Consider the following 23,834-nt stretch of genomic DNA (forward strand, 5'->3'; position numbering starts at 1 on the left):
TCAACAACACTGTCCTCATAGCGTGATGTGACTACGCAAAGGATTATTTTTAAAAAAAAATTATCCGCCGAGGATAGCCTTAATAGGTCGTTTGTAAGATGACAGTGTCGAAAAGAGAATGCTGCCAGAGAGGGCAGCTATTATTACGATATCGAGAGTCCCACAAGATTCGAAATGGAGCATACAGAGATAGACGAATATAGAGATGAAGACTGTTGTGCAAATCTCTTTGTTCCTTTATCGACAGAGGAGTAATTACAAAATGACACTTGGAGGAATAATTACAAAATGACACAGAGATTCGTGTTGCGTTTGGAAAATTTTAACCATTTATTTTACACATTTATTTTGAGGAAATAGCGATTGGATAGAATGCTAATAAACTGTGATGCAGTGATACAGCACGTGTTACATTTGTTAGCACACGCAGTATAGGTCAGTTCATCAACAAAACAACAGTTTCGAATGGATTGCTTAGAGAGCAAATAAACTACGATGAAAAATTGATTATTGAACTAGTATCAACGCGGATCTTCTTCTATGTAGACAACCCAAAAAAGCTTCTTACACGAGATACAGTTGATGGTGTTTTCTTTGCTGACTTTCTTTACTTTTATTTACTTTGTCACCTTTTGCCGTACACGAACTACAATTATAATTACCGTTATTTGATTCAATAACTATAGATTTTTTTTTTTTTTTTACAAATTCCTAAACTTCCTTATGTAAATAAATGCGACACTATTGCAGTTTCTCACGTTTTCTGTCCTTTAAAAACCATATTGTGCGCTCTCTGATAAATGACGTGACGTTATCGCTATTTAAACAGATATACTGACAGGTTAAATTCTATACAAACATTGTCCTTTAGATACAGGCCACTGTATATACGGTTCCGTGTAAAGAGAGAAACGAACAGGGAGAAAAAAAAAAAAAAAAAAAAAAAAAAAAAAAAAAAAAAAGAGAACGCGAAAAGAAGAACGGATGCGCTGATGTGCTCAAAAGAAAAATACGATTAGATACATAGAGGCGGAGGATCCAGTTCAAGCGTAAAATAGTTCCCACTATCAATTTTCGTCATCTTCCTTCAGGAAACAGCCATAATTTGGCCTAGTTTCAACAATCACCCAGCGCACGTCAGCGTTGAATAAATCTGATCTGACGAGCAATCGCACCAATCGATTCGAATTTGTCAACTGGACTGCACCAATCAAACTACTTGAAACCGAGTAATTTAATAAATAAAGTGAAACAAAAGGGCCCGGCGAAGAATGAAAATTCTCTCCGTACGCCGTGAAACGAATTCAATGTAGCGTGAGATAAAAGTCGGGATAAAAAAGCCTGTGCGATTCAATGCGAGCTAACAAGCACACCGGTCGGTGGTTACAATGTCTCTTTTCCCATAAAAGTTCATCTCGGAAGAGAAAACCCCGTTGCTAGAAGGACTTCATTATTCCACATTGGAAATTACCACGATCTCGTTTCTCGGCTTAATCATCGCCGCGCAATCGTTATTATCTTTGTGACGCAACGGAGAATCGGTTTCGCAAGACCGATCATTCTTCCACGAGCTGTATCGATCATCGCCGCGTAAGAAACAATTCAGTAACTCTGATCCTTTCAACGAATCGATCCTGCTATCCCCATTTTCTCGAAGAATGTGGTTTAACGCACCAAAAAAAAAAAAAAAAGGCAGAATCGTGGAAATTACGAAAAGATGTTTTTTTTTTAACACTAGAATTACCGGCGGCTAAAGCATGAAATTTCTATCGGAGATATTAACCACTTGCGCTGGCAACTAATCGCGGACCATAACGAGTGACTGTATACAATAATTCGTAGCTTTTTTTTTTAATTCGTCGGTATAATATCGCTGGATAGAAATCATTGAGAAGTAATAAATTTATTATTTGTTTTGCCTATTTTGTTTTACTTAAATATATTTCAAACTGAGAAGATGTTACAATTTTGGAGGAAAAAATTCTCGACGTGCGTGGCACATCATTCCAGCGCAAGAAGTTAAAGTAAAAAGATATAAAATATCATTTATAATATGATAAAATAACCGAGCTTTTAATTTATATATTTTGCGAAAAGTTATTTAAATCATTGAATATACACTGTTTCTATATCTATAAAATTAAAAAACTTTAAATTTTAGAAAAGTTAATTTATCATTTATAATATGATAAATTAACCGAGCTTTTAATTTATATATTTTGCGAAAAGTTATTCAAATCTTTGAATATACACTGTTTCTATATCTATAAAATTTGAAAATTTTAAATTTTATAAAAGTTAATTTATGATAAGTTAACCGAGCTTCTAATTTATATATTTTGCGAAAAGTTATTCAAATCTTTGAATATACACCGTTTCTATATCTATAAAATTAAAAAACTTTAAATTTTATAATTTATCATTTATAATATGATAAATTAACTGAGATTTTAATTTATATATTTTGCGAAAAGTTATTCAAATCTTTGAATATACACTGTTTCTATATCTATAAAATTTGAAAATTTTAAATTTTATAATTTATCATTTATAATATGATAAATTAACCGAGGTTTTAATTTATATATTTTGCAAAAAGTTATTCAAATCTTTGAATATACACTGTTTCTATATCTATAAAATTTCTAACAAAAATCACAAATTGATCGTTTTCACCATTTTGGTTAAGTCTAGCGTTAAGCGAGTGCATTTTTGATGAGATTATTTTGATAAATATCGTTGGAAAAATTGCTCTGTCTTGCGTTAGAATATACTACGTGTGCGACAATGTTTTAATAACACGCCGTAAACCAAGACCGGAAAGGGAAGTCGTACGTCTGACAATAGAAGATACAGAATGAAATTCACGGTTCGACCGTGGGTTCGTTCGTTCGTTCGTTCGTTCGTTCGTCAACGAAGCAGACGCCCACAGTCGATTGAGAGCGTCGGACTGTTAAACACAATTGCCCTTAAATTGAGATGTACTTGCGACCATTCCGTTTCGTTCAAACGCGGTCCCGAATCGGCTGTGGAATCGGTCCCATGGTCCTACGACGTCCACCCACCGCGAGATCTAGGTCATCCTAAACTCGTTACAAGTCCTGCCTTCAATGAGAAAATATACGCGAACGCGAGAAATCGATCATTTTTCTTCCGGCAGACGATAGTGATAAAATTGTACGAAGAATATAGGTTACGTCTAGATTTAATCTACTAGAGATTTAATCTCTTCGTACAATCGTGTTCTTCGTTCGTAGAGTTTACTTACTACTTCTAGAAGTGGCTTTTAAATTTTCTCTATTGGTTAGTTTCTGCTCTTGAGATATTTTGTTAATTGAACGAGGATAACAAGGAGGCAGCAGCTCCGTTTTTCGAACTAAATTTATTCGTATATTTTTCGTTCGCGAAAAAATGACGTCGTGCTTGCAAAGGCAAGAGAAAATCCTTGTATTTGATTGTGTAATAAAATAACGAAGGAGATACACTGCTCGGATAATGAAAATGTACTGTTCAAAACGTTTGGCTTGGGACATTTGAATAGTGGGTGATCGAGTAAGAGGTTTCACTCTCAAATGAGCATGTCAGCGATTTCCTACAATCATTCGTATAAAAGCGTGTGATATTTCCGGTAGCGTAGTAAATAAACCGAGCAAGTAAGAAGTTTTTACTTGATCAAAAATTTCTTCAGTCAAAAGGGAATATACAACGCTAAACCTCTGTATTTATTATTACTTTTTTTACATTCGAATAATTGTTGAATATAATTACTTTCGACACATTTTGCAACAAATAGTAAATAAATGTAACAAAAATTGCATTACAAGTTACAGACTATAATTGCAAATATTTTTAGAGAAATTTAAATTATATTTTTCTTCCTAGAAATTTGAAGTCACATTTCTTTTCCCAAAGAAGTTCTTTAACATATTCAACGCGATACGAAAAACAATTTTCAATTTATCACTCAAGTACCAACTACTTGGCATAATTACTTGGTTTATCACTTAAACCTTTCGACTGCACTTACTAGGAAAAGATATAGTCGAGTTAGAAAGTGAGTAACACTGTACAGCTATGTATACGTTAGTATACGAGGCAAATCTAACCTCTATTGAACTCTAATATCGTTACTTGTCCCGTTGAACAATTAGTATTCCGAAAAATACGTCTTCAGCAACCTGCCGCTATATGCTATAGTTCTCCTTCAATTAGCCCGTTCCACGCAGGCCGGCAATTACTCGTCGAGTTTTTTTACCATGGTACCTCGCGTTCGATTCTATCGCAACAGTAGTTTCGCGACACGGTAACACGATGCTGTTCGCTCGAAACGTATATAAACATATCTTTCGATGACTCAGTAGGACTTTATGCAACGTGAACGTGGAAAGTTCAGCAGCAGACAGCCGATGCCTGAAAAAAACTCTGTTCCTATCGCAACGTTGTTTACCGTTTCGTTCCAGGACGTCTGAATCGTATTGTTTCTTTCAAGAGCGTTCAATTGATATACCGCTCGAGAGGAACTGAACCTGTTAAAATTACGAATATAGCGAATGTTAATTTTTCACTCTCGATCCGTATTGTGAAAAGAAAAAAAAAAAAAAAGAAAAAAAAAAGAGATCCTCGTAAATGTCACGCGCGTATCTAACGGTGAAACACCATTCGGATGATGTAAACTCGTAAAGCTTCAACACGGTCACAACAAAGTGTATCGATGAACCACTGTATACATCAAACAGTCGCACATTCTCATTCGACGCGTAAAACGACCTTGTTTCGACTACCGAACTTACGTACACACTTGTGCTCGCACCAAATAACGTGTAGTTACATACTTCGAGGGAGTTTACACACGCTATAGATCGCAATGAGCGTAGAACGCGGTGTAAGTGTCCTTTCTCTCTGCTCACGAATCACAAAAGTCCGCCGGATATCCTGCGACAGGGTAATACACACGTGCCTCGACCGCAGGCCAACGTTTCGTCTTTATTCGGCCAGGCAAATGTCGACTGTACTCTTCTCTTTTCTTTTCCTGCTTACGTTAAAGAGAACGAGGCGGAAGCACACTGAGCGACAGCGAAATTCACGAGAGAAGAAAACCAGCCGAAACACGATCGAGATCGTTTCCGGCCGATAACTAGCGTTATTACTATGTCGACCGAGACAGAGAGTTCTCGTCGGTTCGTTAAAATTCGTACAGTTTCGCGAGTTTGCTTAACGATATCAATGGACTGGTCTCTCGCGATTCTTCGACGAATCGAGGCAAGGAACTAAGGGCGAATCTCGATGGCAAATAACGGCGGCGTGCGGTTCCGGATGACCGCGAGAGAGTATTGCACACTGGCCGACCAGTCGAGAGGGACTTGGCCGCGTGAACTGACCAGTAAGGACAGGCAGTCGTTGCTTTGACTGTCGTTAAATTAACCACAATTACCAGCGAGTCCTACACGCACGCGCCTTCCTCTCTTGCACGCCTACTGTGTATATTACCCACGTTTATGCGGCCATCGTGTACGTGCACACATCCGTCTTAACTTCGTTTACCCGTGTGCGTTTACACTTGCGCGAACGCCATTAAGCCAACGATACACGACGTGATCTCAAACTGCTATTGAATAATGCGACGACTCTCAAAAGGTGATCCGATGGAAACAAAAAAAAAAAAAAAAAAAAAACGGTATGTTCAATGTTATCTGGTCTATTTCTGTAGCTTGGAAAATTTCGACATTTTTTAGATAAAAAATTACGAACAGCTTCGCTATCGTATTAACGATATATATTGTTGAATGAATATTTAAGAAGCGATTTATGGCTGATTAAAAATTGTCAGATGGTAATAGAAAGAAATGTAGAATTTAATAGAAAAAAAATTATAATTAATCGGACACCGATGCACGAGTGGAAGTTAATGACCGGAAATTCATACTATGCAAGAGACCTTGCATCTTTCGAACGAGACAAGTCAAAAAAAAAGTGTCTATTCGTGTCACGAGTACACTCTACGCACAGATTAGCTGATTTAATCTAGTTTTCGTGAATCAATCTAAGCAAACGTTTACAAACAGTTTCTTACAGTCTCTTAGCTGAAGATGCTTAAAGTCACTAGAATATAGTAAATTGTAAGTCAAAGCGATGGCTGCTACTTTTATAAGACATTCTTTTCAAATCTACACTCACATATTTATATTATTCATCATATTCCTATATATGTATATAATTGATTTACACGTGTGCAACTATGACAGTGAACATTGATTCGGTATTTTGGTAACCAGTAAACGTAAATCGTATGAAGAAAAGTAAGTACAGTAAACACATCGTGAGATACAATTTGAATCAAAGATTAAAATTAATTTTTAACATTTGATACGTTTCCATGGATTTTAAGTTTATTCAAAATTTTTTCAACTATTGGACTCGACGAAAGAAAAGCTTTGTTCGCGTGATAAGTCGAATTTCGGGAATATCGAGATGGCGTTAAATAATATTTGGAACGATGCGGCGGCGAAATACGTGATTCAGCTCGAGCAGATTTGGGAGGAGGGGGTGGATTGCGACAATTAACAAGTTAGTTGCCAATTACCACGTTATCGTTCGCGATACCGTCACACGAACAAACATGTCATGCGGTACAAGCGGTTAATGACTTTATTGAATTAATTTTTTCCTGTTTTTTTCTTTTTCTTCTGCGCACTTGGACGAAAAATAAAACGCAAAAAGGAAATGGATAATTTAAATCGTGCTCTCGAGGAGTTAATTGTGTTCGTTCACTTTTCCAATCATCTTATTTTCTACTTACAGCGAGAAATTTAATTCGATTTTTCACGAATGAAATATGAAAGCGAGATTCGTGTAACCTCTTCGAGGTTAGGACATAGCCTAAGTTTCGGGTTAACGTACAGGGTGGTCACTGAAAGACTGAATGATATAAAACAAAAATAACTTTTACAAACACGTTTTTTTTTCAAATTTTTTTATTATTTTATTTGGAAATGTAATTAATAGAATAATAATAATAATATAATAATTAATATAACTTACAAAAAAAAAAGAAAATAAAAATTGAAAATGAACAAGTTATGATTTTTTCAAACCCTTCAGCGGCCATCCAATGTTTTACCAAAGGAAAAAAAAACTAAGGTAGAAACTAAAACATAATAAAAAAACTAAGGTAGAAACTAAAACATAAGATACAACGAAGCCAATATTACAAGCAAGACGGAGGGAGAAAAATCTTCACGCACGAGTCTGTGCATATAATAAATTGATATGCAGCGCAACATTTCTCTATCAACTTCCTTCCTGCACGAATTGAAGGGAAGCGTGAAATGGCTATTGCGTCGTCGGTTCGGTTCACTTTTCGTTATCTAAAACCCAATGCATATCGGTTCTTTTGTGCACGTATCCCGTAATTGTACCGTGTATATGTGCGTGGTAAACTAGAAACTGCCTGCTACAACAACAGGTCGGAAAGATAGCGCAATGGCCTCTAAATAGTCTTGCTACGAAAATTACCCATTGGTCGTGTGATTCACAACGCGCAACTCGTCAATTGTCAACAACGAAACACGACGTAACGAATCTCTCAAACGAAATGGCACAGCCACGTATTGAAAATTTTGTTAGAAAATGTTGTAAATTTAAAAAATATAAACTTTAAAAAATATATTACAAATTTTGTTAAAAATAAATACGAATACCCTAACACTTGTTGTACAATAAATGTTACATTAGTATTGGCAAAATGGAAGAATTACTTCTTTTGTGGAAACATATGCGGTCCTGTAATCGTGAAAGCAGATTAGTAGTTCCAACCGACAAGGAAGCCGTATGGAACCCTCTTGATTTTCTCCGATGCACGGCACAGGGATCTTCATGACCACCTCGACCGGAAGCTAGCAGCTGAAGTTCGTACACCATATGGTAGGAACGAATTCGTTCAAAGTACGAACACGCGACACGTAATTCTGTTCTGATATACAATGCCTCTTTGTTTAGATGGGGAAAAGAAAAAAAAAACCGCTTCGAAACTGTTCCAAAATCTCGTCTCTTCTTTTTTAAAAAAAGAATTCTCTACTTAATACATGGGAAAAGAGATAGGTAGCGAAGAATACGAGAATCCAATCGACGTAAAAACGTACACCGGTATATGGAATCAAGAATGCCATTTACGGTGCATTCAACTCTAGAGAGAAGACAGATATATATATAAGTGGAAAGAAAGAAATAGCTGCCGCGGCTTAAGTATTATTATGAGAGAACACGATCATTCTCCAATGTTCTTCCTAAATCACTTTTAGAAGAGGCAAAGCTCGAAATGAATGTTTCGGAAATGTGATTAATCGGACTATCAAGCGATTCTACAATTTAATTACACTTGAAGGTCTGTGGGTAATTTTCGTAATTAATCCCGAGTGTCAATTTTCATTGTTATGGAAAATCGAATTACCTTCCTTTAAATTCAATTACAAATAACTTGATAGACATCAAAAGTAGAGAAAAACATGAATTCAAATTCAATGCAATTCCTATCAGAGTAAAACGCGACAAGAATATATCGTAGCATTGAATGTACACTTTATCGGCCGCCATTTTATTTGCGATATTAATCAGAAGCGTGTCGCAAGATGAAGTAGTAAATGACAAGACATTTGATTTCAATTTAGTGCTGCAGAGCTGTAAAACAAATAGAAACATAGAACCTCGTTTCCTCCCGTTTGTGTTAATTGAACACTTGAAATTTGTAATTCTGACGAACGTAAATAAAATGCAATGCCATTGCTCATTTGAGGATAACGCATTATTTGGCGAGTATCCAGTGAGCTAATACATAGAAATTGTATGTTTATCAACAAGAATTTCTATTGCATGAAGACTTTATAAATTTATAATAAATGTAAGCCATAAATATTCTGAACTAAATAATATATATACATATGTATATATACATATTATATATATATATAATATATACATACGTATATGTGGATTGACAATTTAATTTCTTTTGTCGATAATTTATCTGGCGATGTTAATTCAGTGACCTTCAACATTCAAGACCATTTCTTTCAGCTCAATATTATATCACTTTTCTCGTGTTCGAGGCAGTATGTCGAGAGAAATTCTATACAATTAAACGAATGTTCGCACCACTCTATACGAGTGGCATTAAATGTCCTTTGCCTATCTAGAATTTCCAATATTGTATAACGCAGACATTGTACGAATGTATCACGGCAGAACCGTGGTCGAATGAAAAAACATACACGGTATAATGCACGCGAAAATGTCGAAACTAAAACGTACAAATGGTTGTAAACTAAAGTTCAATAAATGAGATCAATGTGTAAATAAGCAATGCTTATAATACAATGAATAGGGCAATGGGATAGTGGATTTTTGTGTGTAATGATTATTCAACTTCAAAAGAAACAAAAAACAGAAAAACAACTACGAATAAACTATTTATCAACTATTTACTAGGTTGAATTAAGTAACTACTAAATCTGGTTTATTGAATTACCACCGAGGGAAGAAGGTCTAGGAATTTTACTGCGCCGTTTAATGTACGATTTCTTCCATCATCCCTAGCTACTTCAGATGCAAGAAAAAGCGAATGTATCTGCATCTAATGAACCATACCTGGAAGAACGTCCTTAGTATCGGGATTATAAGGATGAATCCATCCGTTCTTCTGCTGAATAATGCACTGGAACATGTTGCTGGACTATGCGTAGGTCTCGATTCGTGTTGATCGGCTGTAACGAATGAACGAGCAAGAGAGAAATAGAGAGAGGGAGGATAGGGGTGAAAGAGAGAGAAAGACGGATAGAGGGAGAGTACACAACGATGAGAAGGAAAGACGAGGAACCGACAGGGTAGAGGAAGACGCGAGATCCGTTATAGTTGGCAAGATCTTTCAATGGGCCACCTTCTCCCTCTATTCCTTTTTAAAAATATCCCTAGACCGCACCAATTGCCGCGAGAGATCGACTTCCTCGTTGATTACCGATTAACGTTATCGTTACGGCGAGTATTCAAAGCGAAACTTCACCCGATCAACCGCGTAGAGATGAATCGTCGACGATTATGCCTCTTCCGATGAGATTTCCAAGCTTTCTTCCAGAATGACTCCCCGATGATACACCACCATTACCGGAACATTCTAGTTCCTTTTCATCAATCGCAGAATCGTTTCGATTCACGATTTGCGTGATCGGCATGGAAAAGCTCGATGAACATGTATGCCTTTGCATCTCACGAGAAGATTCTTTCTCGTTTATTCTGTATTCGTTGCCTCTGGTTGAAAGACAAAATCAACGATTGGACTGATCCTCATTCCTTAAGAAATAGTGAGAAATCATCGTCAGCTTCACATCGTTTCCAAATATTCTTGTCGCTCAACTACTCTTTTCTCTCTCTTCGAACATGTGTGTGCATATACACATCCACATACACGCACTGTGTCTCTATTTCTCTCTCTCTAATTTTTTTCGTTTGCTTTGCCTCCTACCAATGGACCACTTCACTCCTCTTTCGTTTCTTAGTTTTTTCCCATCGAAAGCTGACTTTCCTCGTGACAGTCTGCTACTCCAAACACTCTCGTCTCTCTCGCAACGAAACGAAACATTATGCGTTCAATGCGATATTTCCACCGTTCGGCACACGCGCTCTTGCACGCAACACAACGCACTCGACCGACCAACCGACCGACCGTTCCGGCCTTGAAACGTGTGGCACTTCTCTCTTCCCGGTCTAACTGAAACCCATCGCCAACATCGTTCGTATATACCGATGCGTGTATTATTCTGCGACGTTTAACGCGAGTAAGAATCGAACGGGGTGGGCAGCGGAGATTGACCAGCAGGCTGAGGCCGGCGAAACAAAGGCGCGGCGCGGTTCAGAAAAGTGAAGAATGACAAGAAAAAGGAAACGAAGGCAAAAGGTAGTCGCCTTCTCTCGTTGCTCCTGCGCCCAGAGGGTGGCTGGTCGGCTGGCTGGGATCGAACTAGATGGCTCGTCGCCAGGCAACCGGATTTTCTCTCTCTCTCTTGCACGTCACCCCTCTCCCTTTGCGCTCGTTCTCACTTTGTTTCTCTCTATACTTCTGTGTTGCCTCTCTTTCTCTCTCTCTCTTTCTCTCTACACTTCTGTGTTGCCCTCTCCGTCATCGGTTCCGTACCGGTGCTCTTCTCGCGTTCGCCCTAACCTCCTCGCTCGCCCCACCTTTCTTTCTCCCCCTCATTTCCTCTATATCGTCATGTTAAATTCTCTCTCTCTCACTCTCTCTCATTCCCACTGAAAAGCCGCAGCAGCAGCAGCAGCAGCAGCAGCAATACACCACACCGCACAGCGACACACATACACACGCTACTACTACTCTCTCATTCTCTCTCGCTCTCCCGACTCGCCACCCCCCTGCATATTCCGGAACGCGCAGAAGATTCTCTCTCTTGTATATACCTTGGCCGATGACTTTAGGCAGCCGCGCACCGATCTCCACTGCCGAGCCTCGAAAATAACGATACTCCTCGGAAATTGGATTTTGTAATTTGTATTCTTTTTACGTTTGCATTTAAACTTTAGGGTTTACGTTTTCCTTCAAATGTCGAAAATCTTGGAAAATCATTCAGACTCGATTGTTTCACATCTCTCGAGAAGACTAAATTAATTTAGTTTACATATATTTATTTCCTGCACAGTAAGATGTTATTATTGTTAAACAAAACTTTCCAGCTGACGCATATTTGTATCGAAGCTCTCCGCGATACCGAGCAGAGCTTATTATTGCGGATTATCGCGTTTTCGTGCACGTGATTAATCACGATAAAACGATCGTGCGAAATTTATATCTTCGGCCGGTATCTAATTTATCAAGAATTTGCAAACGAGGAGCAAGGGGGAAAAAAAAAAAGAAGCACGAAGTATGAGAAAATGCGGCGACGAGTTTCGAATTAGAACGATCAATGAATATCGGTTTTATATTTTTTAAGGGGAGATTCGAGATACCTGGAGCTTGTATCGATATTTCTATGGAGGACAAAGGGGCACTTGTGGAAAATTGGATGCACACGAAGAAAAATGAAAATGGAACAGTCGGCTGCGGTTATTTCATTTCTTGGCGCGTTTTGCTTTCCCCGTTGTGAGGCACTGGCACGTCCTCAAAAACGACCGATTCGCACAGTAGCAGACACGACACGATTCTACGATATACACGGATCATGAGGCCGGTGCAACACCCAAGAAGGGAAAAGAAAGAAAAAGAAAAAGAAAAAGAAAAAGAAAAAGAAAAAAAAGCAGGAATGAGAACACACTCCAAGTTGTTAAAGCCGAATCGGCCAGGGAACTTTCTACGTTGAAAGCGTTTCACTTGCAAACGGAAAAGGGGGACGAGCCTGTAGAAAACCGATTATACATCAGAGAAATTCCGCGCTCGCCCGGTGTGTGCACCGTTTCGAAATCAACTGAATCGCGTAATACTGTTGTCGAAGCGTCGGGCGGAAAGTGTATATCGTGCGAACGTAACGAGAACGACAGAGATAGCCGACAGAGGACGACCGACAGAGATAACAATTGAAGAGGGAGAGGGTTAATGAGACGGCCCAGCGGCAGGAAAGAGACATAACGAACAGAGATGAAATAATAGGAATAAAGCGGGGCGAAACGGTGCAAAAGAGGTGGCCACGGCGTTGGTAGGGGAATCAATGAGTGTTACTCGCGCCACCGCTTTTGTTTCTCTCCTCGTTTCTCTCGCTGCATGGTTATACTCTCTGTACACCAGTCTCCCACCGTGGTGTTCTATATAGACTCGTCCAACCCTCGAAGCGTGACCGTGACTGTGACTCTGATCAAACGGAGTGCACGTGTCCATCGTGTGTATGTACGTTACTCTCTGGCTCTGCTCGCGCTCACTCGTGTATGTTTTCTCATACTCGCTGGGGTCCTGGTTTTCTATCCCCCTCCGTAGAACCACGTGGTAGAACCACGTATGTACGTACTACTCTTCTTTCAACGCGATTATCTCACGGGATACACGCGTCCGATTGTACTTCTCGCTTGGTCGACAAACATTTAAACATAATCGTGTAACCACCACCTCAGCGCCACGCGCCCGGCTTTCCAACTAACCTATACTTACGTTTTCTCACGATTTCGATAACCTCCAAGTATTATTCCACGTTACATTACACTTGCATTTGCATTTACATTCGATTGAGACAAAGTACGATTAAAAACGTTAAATTGAATAAATTTTATGATTTTAATATAACACGAACTGTAGTTCATAAAATTAATAGCTGTCGTTTTTTTTTGGCCTTTCGAAAAATCATTCGAGAGATCGAGAGAGAAAGGATTGCACTTGATATAAAAGTGGATCTTGTTTGCTCGTACAGTCGTGTGCTCAGCGTTCGATGAACAAATTGCTTTTCATCGACCACTCCGAAGGCACTCGGGGATCATCTTACCATCGACTTAACTTATCGTCAGGTCGCCACGACTGTTAGTTCTGCACTTTTTTTTCCCCCCCATTTGCCTTATCGCTCTTTGGCTATCTGACATGCCGGCTAAACTGTTTTCTTTTCATTTCTCAATATCTTAAAAATCTGAATAAAAACAGTACGGGTTTATTTTGACTTTACATAATTACGTTGGAGATTATACGATCAAAGTCAATGAACATTTCATAATTTTGTATACGGTTCAATTAAATTTTCAAATTTTTAATAAAAGCTATTTTTCGTTATTAATTTTATAAATATAAAAATACGGGACGAAATAGTACTCAAAATTAAGCACATGAATTTGATTCGAATGAAAATACCATTATACTTCAAAAAAATGTCTAGAAATTAATATTTTTTTTTTTAATTTATTTCTGATCGCGATGGCCCTTCGTTTGAAACTGTATTTGTTTCAAACGTAATCGTGTATTAAATCTGAAACATCATAAAAGCACTCATAAAAAATGCACTTTGAACCTAGCACGTTCGCAATTGACTGACTCAGCCAAGTGGTTCAATGGGATACCGCGCCATTTCATTGATGCCGCTAATCTTATGGCGAATAAACGACGGCCAATGTCGTTTCTCCTTCAATTTAAATTTTTGATTATTTCCACGAAGGTCACCACCGTACAGATTTATGCTTCATCAATGTCTATTTTCACATTTGCCAAGCTGAACTAAGCTTTAATTATTTCAACAATTTAATCCTCACGATCATCACGTGGCAGCGTTAATTGTTATTATTACAGTTTTATAATAATAATAATTATTATTATAACTGTCATTACTATCCTTTTAAATGGTAATTTTAATTTTGAGAATTATTAGTTAGTTGTAGTATAGACGAAGTTCATTCAGTGTGTGTTCTATTCTAAAACTGAACCTCTATTCATGTGATCGTTACGTAGTACCGCTATTTTAAAGCTACAGAGATCGTTCGGGGTTCCGACCTTCGTCCAGATAAGCGTGCAAATTCAATACCACTTGGCCTTCTTACCGTGCACGTATGTATCTAAAAAATCTGTTGACCCACGTAAATGTGAAACAATGTCCATGCACGATTTTCGTATAATTTTTAAATTTCTATGTATCCCAGACCAACACAAATACAAATATCATACACATTTTTCTACGTTATTTTCATATTTATATCGATCATAGTTCTTTGTTATTAAAAAAAAAAAAAAAAAAAAAATTGCATACTTCTTAAGAATATAAAGAATATAAAGTGATGAAATAATAATTACTTAATCTTTTACAGAATTAATTAATACGTTGTCTTATTTAATTTTCCCGACACAGTGTCCGTGATATACATATTAAATAAGAGACGATTATTAAAATTAAATAAGAGACAACGTATTAATTGTTCTATAAAAGATTAAGTAATTATTATTTTACCACTTTATATTCTTAATCGGAGAAGTATGCAATTTTTTTGTATATATATATATATACATATATACCGAGAAATGGAATCAATTTAAATTGCAGCATGCATCTTCTCGTGTACACATGTATCGTTAGTGTTAAATGCCAGCAACCCAACTTCGGCTCGTTAGCGAACTCTATTGGTGTTTCTATACAACTCGTGACATTTCCTCCTGCAAGTTCGTAATCTACCCGGTGAGGCAGCGTTCTTCATCTCGTAATTATTTTTCAGAACGTGAATGCGCCTTATATACACGGCATCGTGATCGTAGTTACGAAGGAATTATCCGATCCTCTTCCCGAGCGATTTATCTCAATTAGCCGCTTGTCCTGATAGTTAACGTCGTGCATCTAGATCAAAATTTACGCACGCCACTGGTTAATTAATCCAACAATGATATAAACGCTAGGGAGATATTTCTTTGTGATTCCTCCGCTTCTATCTCGGTGGAACTTGGTCGCTAATGAGCTGAACTAAAATGAATGGCCTTGCTACACGTGTGCACCAAATAATCACGCCATCCTGTGTACGTGTAGATTTTCTTGTTCCACGACAGTCGAGAGACTGAACTTTCGTTCATCGTATTTATAGATCGGGAAAATCAAATCGAAAATATCCTTGAAGTTATTTCAAAGAGATTACAATATGCCCAAAGATTTCAGATTTGAAACATATAATAATAGTTTTGTAAAGATAGAATTTTTTCTTTTTGGAGGGGGGAGGGAGTTAATGTTTAAATAGGACGTGTAATCACAATAGTATCCGCGTGAAAGAAAATATATCTTTCACTGGCTGGGATAGATATCGTCTTCTATCTATCGACACTAAAAATGATCTGTCCGTAAAAACATCTGTCGCACAAAGCAGGAAGTTCCCTTTTTGCCCTCCGCTTTTTATTCAGATTTGTTCGACGAACTTATTGGGCAAAATAACGACAGAATTTTTCTTTGAACGCTTCCCCTGTTGATTACTGTTATTTTCATTAATTAACAAACTTTATAATAAACTTGAGCATGCTTCCCACTCCTTTATTTTAGTATGTATCTCTTTCCTTTCTTGGAATGCTTTATTCGTGAAAAGGCAATGAATTTACATTGAACGATAAAAGCGAAATATTCAGGAATCTACCTATACCATTTTAATAATATTTATTGAACATATTGTATTCGTAGTAGAACCGAAGAGAGATGATAGCACAGTGTAGTTGAGATATTCAGGAAATAAACAGAAATATGTCAAACGACGCATTTGCCGGCACGGCGGTGGCAAGCTCCGCGTAGCGGGCAGGTCACTAAAATCGATATTAAAGCAGACAATGTTGCAACCGTGCGGGTACAAACACAAAAATCAGAATGCATAGAGGAAACGGTCGGCGCAGTCGGGCACAACCGCCGTATGGAAGGAGTCACAGAGGGCAACTGGAATGTGCGCATGCGCCCCAAGGGGCGGGGGGAGAAGGAATCAAAGAATATGTATAGACGCGCGTCTACGTTGCGTCTGAGAGTGTTTAGCGCGAGCGGTGTTCACCAAGGGGGAGGGAAAAAAAAACCGGTGTGGGATGGGGCAGTACGCGTGTTAAAATAAAATAAAAACAACCTTGGAAGTTTGTAAACGGAAACAGGGATGGGCATCCGATGTACGTTCTTCTGGGAACTTCCGACCGAATGGACTTTTTGTATGAAAGAGCGACACGTTTTATGCTGCGTCGATAAAACAGCAGAAGTTCAATAAATTTCGAAAATTATCATTCAATTATTTATCTTATTCACTAGTGTAACACTAGTGTTTATATATATATATATATATATATATATATATATATAAACGTAGCTTTAACTTGACTTGTTGCACTAGCAAATAAGATAAATAATTAAATGATAATTTTCGAAATTTATTTAACTTCTGCTGTTTTATCGACGCATATATATGTAAACGTAGCTTTAACTTGACTTGTTATACTAGCGAATAAAATAAATAATTGGATGATAATTTTCGAAATTTATTTAATTTCTGCTGTTTTATCGACGCATATATATAATCTTCATATACATATATATGAAGATTATATTTTCTACTTTTAATTCATTTGTTGTAATTTCACATAATTTCCGATCCAATATGGTTGTATAAATTGTTACGTTGTTGTATGTATTGCATATACAATAAGTACACATTTACGAGATAACAGACAATGAAGAGACAGAGATCGAACGTGCGAGAGTTCTTTCAGGATACCGTGAAATCTATTCCTGTTGCTTCCCACGACTTTTAATATGCAGACGAGGCAATTTCTAACGCGCCAACATTTCAACCGAGAGACGTGCAACCGCCTCATTTGCCCCGCCGAATGACGATAGGTGTTACACGATCACGTTCATTGATCGAGGGAAACAAAGGTTTTCCTTTCTCTCGTTACTTGAAACATAGAAGCAATTTTATATATAAAAATTATTAATCAACAACCGGACGATACATTATGAAAACCTAAATATTGTAATAAACGATATCAAAAGAAGGTATTTCTTTCAGAGAAATCTTTTTCACGACATTCGGATAATTTTATAATAAATCCTCTCTTAGGAAACTTAATGTCGATTGCATTATAATTTCTATACTGTTCGAAGTGCGAAGCCGAAGCCTGTCACCCGTACAGATGCATGTATAGCGCATATAACTCAAGCATGCTGGTAACTAGGTACGTCTAACGCAACCTTCGAATGCACTGAGCATTCCACAAAGGGTGTAATAGTCTTTATTCGATTATGCTGTACAATACTCTGGCTGATAATGGCAATTTGCAATTTGTAATTTACCGCGACGCTGTTAACACGTCGAGTCCCGTGTGTGCCAAATTTGGACCTCGCGAACGAAGTTTCTGCCTCTTTCGTTAGTAACAAATAAATTTCAAACTCTCTGAAAGCTAAAAAGTACACAAGTTTTACGCACTTCTCGAACTGTACACCATTTTGGAACGAGTTCGCTAAAAACTGCCTCGGCACTCGACGTGTTAACAAATGAATGTTCTTCAGTTATGTCGTCGATCGTTTTTCTTTTTTTTTTCTTTTCCCCTAACAATTCGTGCTTTCACGTATCATCAGATGATTATTTCATCCGAATAGGTTGGGAGGACAAAATTTTTTCTGTTGAATTAAAGCGGATGAGATAATTCTTTCTGGTGGTGGAACATCACAGGCTTTGAAATACAGTGCATGCAGCAAGATGCACAAATAAATGGCATTCCGAATATAAAAACATCGACACGTCACGTCATTCTTCGAAAGCTAGCAAAAGCACCGCCGAGGTGCCTCGCGCCATCGAGCGCACGTTATAATGAGATTTTGTAACATCTGTTGACCATATAGTCGCTAAGCTTTTTTATACGTTCCCGCAAGTCAAACGCTTTGGGGAAAAAAAAAAAAAAAAAAAAAAAAAAGCTTTTTTTACAATGGAAAAAAAAAAAAAAAAAAAAAAAAAACGAGAGAGAAACGTCGGCGTTTGCTGTTTTATCGATGTATGAATGAAGGAAATTACATCTTCCCGGTCAATCGAGCAGATGCACGCATTCCAATGGACGTTGGGAACGAGTTTCGTAGAAATAAATTGCTCTTCAGCTCGAACCACGCCGCCGAGTGTGCGTATTTCAAACCAACAGCGCAAATCTATACCTTCATTTCGAATCTGCTCGCGACGATGGGGCAAAATTTAGCAATTTTGTAAATTAGACGTTGAAAAAGGCAAATTACGATGATGCTCGAAGGAAAAATCTACGATAGAACATTGCAATAAATATCGACGTTGTTATCGTGAAAAGCTTCAATTTTAAATTGCGTTAAACTGCGCAATTTATGATCGACGTAAAATATCAGTCAGAAATTTTTTTCTGTTAGCAAAAGGAGAGAAAGGGAAAACTGAAGCGAGTACAAAAGGTAAGAAGTGAAAAGAAAGAGAGACAGAGAGAAAGAGAACGAGATAGATGACAAGTGCATGGTTACAACTTACTGTTAAAGACGAGCAGCTTCCGCGTGGAGCCAAGCCTCTTGATGGGCGACTTCACGCCGTCGATTTCTTCTTCGTCCATGTCGGTGTTCGTGCAAACGGCGTCCCGATCTCCGTCGTAACCCCGCCGGGGTTTTCTCGTCCCGCGTTCACGCACGCACGGAGCCGACACGGTTTTCTATGAACGTGAACACGAAATACTTGTCACAGTTTAAAACATTCTTAAGCACGAGGAGGTCACCGGTTGGCTGGTCGGTTGGTGAGAAACCGGTTTACCGGGCAGCACGGTTGATACCTTTCTACGATCTGCACTAGATGCGCTATCGCCGAGCTACATGTGCCAGCGAACGTGTGCATACGAACACTGCCACGGTCTATTGAGCAAAAGGGCAAGAGGAGGAAAATGAAGAAGGAGAGAAAGAAAGAAACAGAGGGAGAAGAAAAAAAAAGAAAGAAAAAGGCAAGCGCCAAAGAAGAAATGCCAACGTGAACGCAGCAGCGTGCGTGTGTATGTATGTGTGTAACACGAGTGAACGGCAGTTTGATCGGTTTATACGTCGACGGGGCGAATCGCGATGCCACGGGTGGAACGTATCTACGACGCGGGTTACTGTGGCAACGCCGATTGGTTTCTGGCTATACCGGAGTACACTAAAGATATTCTTGGACTACTGGTATATTAATTCGAGTTTGGGGGATCGGCGTCGCTACCGCCATCACCGTCGCCGTCGCCGTCACCGACGTGCATTGCCACTCGGCCACCACGCCGCGTCACTTTTGTTGCTTAGCAACTGGCTGCTCCGGGCGGTAATGTAGCGACCTATAGTTCCTCGAGTACGAGTTTCGAACACCAACTTGTACAAGCCGCAAATGGCTGTGCGCCTAGCGTCGAAGTCAACCGATATTCGATGTTAAGCAAACAGAGTGCGGAACCGCTAGGATGGGTGACCATNATCCAGCCTAGCGAATAGTTACAACAACAAGCGTCTGGGGTAAGGAGTCGCTGCCATCAGCCCCACTGATGAGTCTAGGCAGCGACTCTGAGACGAAACGCACAACCTTTCCTCACATCATCACTTCCTACATTATCCTCGCATTATCATCGCCATTTTCAATCCCTTCAGTAACGTCTACCCTGCTGCCATCTGTTTGCGCTTTGGCGCTACTTGAATTTGAATTTTTATTTTATTTAGTTGGCCAATTGTGCCAACAGATGGAGCGAAAAATTGAATCGAGTGGGGTAATAATTTATTAGAACGGGGATGTTAGAATAAGATATTGATCGCGTAAATGTTGGAGAATTATGGAGATAAATGAAATGTTCATGAAATATAATGATCAACAGACATACATGTATATTTATAAAACTGATGAAATAGAAGTAGAGAGAAATTTTTGAATTTAAAAAAATGATTATTAATGACATCTGATGATATTTCAGAATACTTTTTATATCTATAGTAGGTAATATCACTGTTGGTAAAATAGTAATTTATTCGAAAAATTAAACAATTTTATCCAATATATTTTTCATGAATTTTTAAAAATGATTGTTAGAATAGTCGTTTCGACTATATATATTTAATAATGTTTTTTTTTTCTTTATTCTACTTGATCTGGTAAAAAAAATGCATGTATATTAGAAATATTTTTTGGAAAAGTTTTTTTCTTAAAATTATTATAGTTTCATTTTTATCATTAAAAATCACTGTATATTTCCTTTATACAATAATATATAGATTATATTTTAGTATATTAATTTCTATTTATATCCAATTTATATTCAATTGTATGGATTCGTTTCTATGGCAATCAAATGCAAAATAGAAGAATTACACAGTTCTCTAGCGAAATAATGTCAGTTACTTGTATACCTACAGAAGTTGCTGTTTTTTAATAGATTAAAAGCATTCCTATATCTGATAAAGTGACCAAATATTTCAAATAAACTACCGCGATGCAAAGACCGCAGACAAGTATTCCTTTACAAAGTAAATTTGACAAATTTTACAGAGGTGTGAAGAATGAATCAGGAGAGTTTTATGTCACTGGAACTGCTCGACCAGGTACACCTGGTCAAAATGTATTGGCAAGACCACCATCATCTTTGGCTGCATTTAATCAAATACCAACAAGTACTTCAAGGTTGAGTACAATTAGTTCAACTAGTACTGGATTTATTAATCCAGGATTTTCTTTGCCTGGTCAAATGAATATAAACATTATGGAAAGGCCAATCACTCAACATGGAGTCGCTGGTCTTAGGCCTGGAACAGCTAGAGGATTATCAATGACCAGGTAAAAAGATAATTTTCCTATTTTTCATAACACATGTTTTTTACATTTCGTAATTTATACAACTGAAAGATTAATCATAACATCAATATTATTGTAACAAATTTAATGGGACCATAAAATTTAATTTTCTAATTTAAATCTTCTATTTCCAGACAAATACTAGATAAACGATATTATATTGGACTTTTGCAATTGAAAATCAGAGAATTAAATCAAGAAATTGCTATTATTGTGAAAGATATTGAAGATCAAACCAAGGAAAGAGCTACTTATATACATTATGACAAAAGAGCTAAAGATTTAGCTATGGAATTAACAGCTTTGCAAGGGCAGTTGGCTGATTACAATATCATTGTTGATAAAATGACATCTGATGTTGGAAAAGAAATCATTGAAGAAGAGACTGAAGAACTTGCTACAAAGAATGAACAAAATTTAGTAAAAATTGAAAATATGTTTGAAGAAAGAAAAAAGTTAGAGCAGAAGTTAACTAAAATAGAAAAACAGTTAGAGGACGAGAGGAGGAGGACTGATCGGCTTATAGACAGTATGGACTCTAACATGAAAGAACAATATGATGAGTTATCAAAAGAAAAAGAAAAATTGCAAGAGAAAGCAAATGCGTTGCAACAAAAATTGGATGAATTGTATAAAGAACAAGCTTATTTGGAAGAAGAAATAACGTTATCACCATTAAAACAGGAAGCAGTTAAGTTGCATTTGAAAATAATAGAAACTGAAGAAAAAAGGGATAAATTGAGAGAAGAAGAGAGACATAGAGTCTCACCGGAAGAGGAAAGAGAAAAACTGTTGAAGAAAATTAAACAGGATAATATGGATATTGCAGCTGCTGAAGCTCAGCTAACTGAAAAAAAGAAACAGATACAGGAAATTGAACAAAAATTAGAGCAATTGGAAACAGATATGGAAGATACTCAAACTGAAAAACAAATGAAATACAAAGAACTTCGTAAGCGAGAAGAAATTATAGAAGAATTTATGAATTCTTTTGAGCAAAATAAGGAGGATGAATCCAAAAAAATGAATAGACTAGAAAATACAATAGTTGACTATATGGAAAATATTTCAAATATGTTAAACATTGATATTAATTTTATAGGAAACGATGAAATGGCTATTTTGAATAATTTACCACTCTTTAATGAATACGAATATATTAACAATGATCAAAGTTTCGAAAAATTGATAAAAGAAAATTTAAAGTTGCAACAAATTTTTAGCGAAATGGAAACATTAGAGCAAAGACTTCAAATGGAATTTGCTGATCTTAATGGACGAATGGGCAATAAAGATAGTAAATCAATAATTCCAGAAGATCTAGAAAGTTTAAGAGCTAAATTGACATTAAAACAAGGACAACTGATAGCAGAATGTGAGCAATTGAAACATCAGCAATTAGAGTGTGAAGAAGAAATTAAAACAATTAAGTTTGAATGTGATGAAATAAAACAACATTTGAAAGATAATGACATATACACTCAAATTAGTGTATTAGAAAATACTATGGACAACTTACTAGAAGAACATAAAAAGATTCAAGATTTCATTATCAAAGAAAAGGAACGTGGTAACTATGATCCAATAAGAAAAGATACTTTTAATTCAATAAATATTTATAATTCTATGTTGAAAGAAAATTTGAAAACTATTTATTAACTATTTAGAATCAATTTGTAGTAACTAATATTTGTAGTTTCTGTAAGTCAAATTTTTTCTTTCTTTCTACTTTTCTTTTTTTCTAGTTTTTCACACCTCTCCAACTCACTTTATTGTAGTATACTCTATATAGAATATACTGTATATTATCTTTCATCTTATTTGTATAAATGAAATAACGTAAATAAATAAATAAAAGTTTAATCATTTAGATTCTAGCATTTTTTTAATTATAGAATAAGATGTAGGAACATAAGGTATAAGACATAGGTAGATAATTAAATAAATGTAAAATATGGTTTTCTACGATTACAATTTTATTTAAAGTATTTTAAAAAAATATTTGAAGAAAAGTTCGTAGTAGTGTAATTTAGAGCAGTTACAAACATAAGTGATTAGTGAAACGATTGGATACTTACAGTGTTATTTAAGTTAATGACTTGTACATGAAACAATAGGTAACACAAATGTTTGAATACAAAAAGTTTGCAAAACTAGCGGCAATAAATAAACAAAAAATATATAAATCGCGATTTATATTACTATCATAAATATTCAATAAATAAATATTTGAAATAAACATACACATACACACACGGCACACAACACGGCAAATCGTAGTAAATAAAATGATGAATGATGAAATAAGTACGAGTACACATATAATGATCTTACATTCTAAATCCTTACAATAAAAATGTATCTTAATTGTATATGTTATAAACTATCTTATAAATAATACTTATTTTAACATATACTTTACTGTAATTAAACCATATACAATGTATCATATAGCCTGTTGTTAGGTTGATACGCAAACCATTAAGTCAAAGGTTCCTCAAATTATTTTTGATTACGTTTTAAATTTAGTAATTCTAATTTTACTGTTTACTTTAGTAGATCTAGTAGACTAGATTTATTATCCATGA

At 36.7% G+C, this 23,834-nt stretch overlaps 2 protein-coding genes across 11 annotated transcripts in view; one reads left to right on the forward strand and one right to left on the reverse strand.

Annotated features, from left to right (window-relative positions):
- The window catches only part of LOC122531970 (SLIT-ROBO Rho GTPase-activating protein 1-like), a 45,288-nt gene that overhangs the window by 17,972 nt on the left and 3,482 nt on the right, over positions 1-23,834 (reverse strand). For 2 of the 8 annotated variants that reach the window (XM_043660354.1, XM_043660357.1), the window contains exon 3: positions 9,640-11,139. In XM_043660354.1, coding sequence (XP_043516289.1) covers positions 9,640-9,715 — 76 coding nt within the window. In that variant the 5' untranslated portion in view covers positions 9,716-11,139. Of the gene's footprint in view, positions 1-4,447; positions 4,559-8,345; positions 8,358-9,639; positions 11,140-12,006; positions 12,271-18,933; positions 19,649-23,834 lie in introns of those variants that run through there. The other 6 variants (XM_043660355.1, XM_043660356.1, XM_043660353.1 and 3 more) reach the window with 6 other exon arrangements.
- Positions 20,345-23,075, forward strand: LOC122531973 (intraflagellar transport protein 74 homolog). 3 transcript variants are annotated; one of them, XM_043660366.1, is made up of 3 exons: positions 20,345-20,394; positions 20,944-21,228; positions 21,381-23,075. In XM_043660366.1, exons 1-3 carry the CDS (start codon positions 20,360-20,362, stop codon positions 22,903-22,905), a joined length of 1,845 nt encoding a protein of 614 aa, XP_043516301.1. In that variant the 5' UTR covers positions 20,345-20,359; the 3' UTR covers positions 22,906-23,075. The 3 variants fall into 3 exon arrangements, with proteins under 3 accessions (XP_043516301.1, XP_043516302.1, XP_043516300.1); XM_043660367.1 differs by lacking the exon at positions 20,345-20,394 and adding an exon at positions 20,519-20,549 and having other exon boundaries at positions 21,381-23,074; XM_043660365.1 differs by lacking the exon at positions 20,345-20,394 and having other exon boundaries at positions 20,682-21,228; positions 21,381-23,074.

This window comes from Frieseomelitta varia, unplaced genomic scaffold (genome assembly GCF_011392965.1).
Source record: "Frieseomelitta varia isolate USP_RPSP 00005682 unplaced genomic scaffold, Fvar_1.2 scaffold_429, whole genome shotgun sequence".
NCBI classification, from domain to species: Eukaryota; Metazoa; Arthropoda; class Insecta; order Hymenoptera; family Apidae; genus Frieseomelitta; species Frieseomelitta varia.

What these genes read in the sequence shown, in the direction of transcription:
- LOC122531973 (XM_043660365.1), top strand. Translation starts at nt 20,888, where the DNA reads ATGCAAAGACCGCAGACAAGTATTCCTTTACAAAGTAAATTTGACAAA. An exon ending in AGAGGATTATCAATGACCAG is followed by an intron (nt 21,229 to 21,380) that starts GTAAAAAGATAA and finishes TTCTATTTCCAG; the next exon opens with ACAAATACTAGATAAACGAT.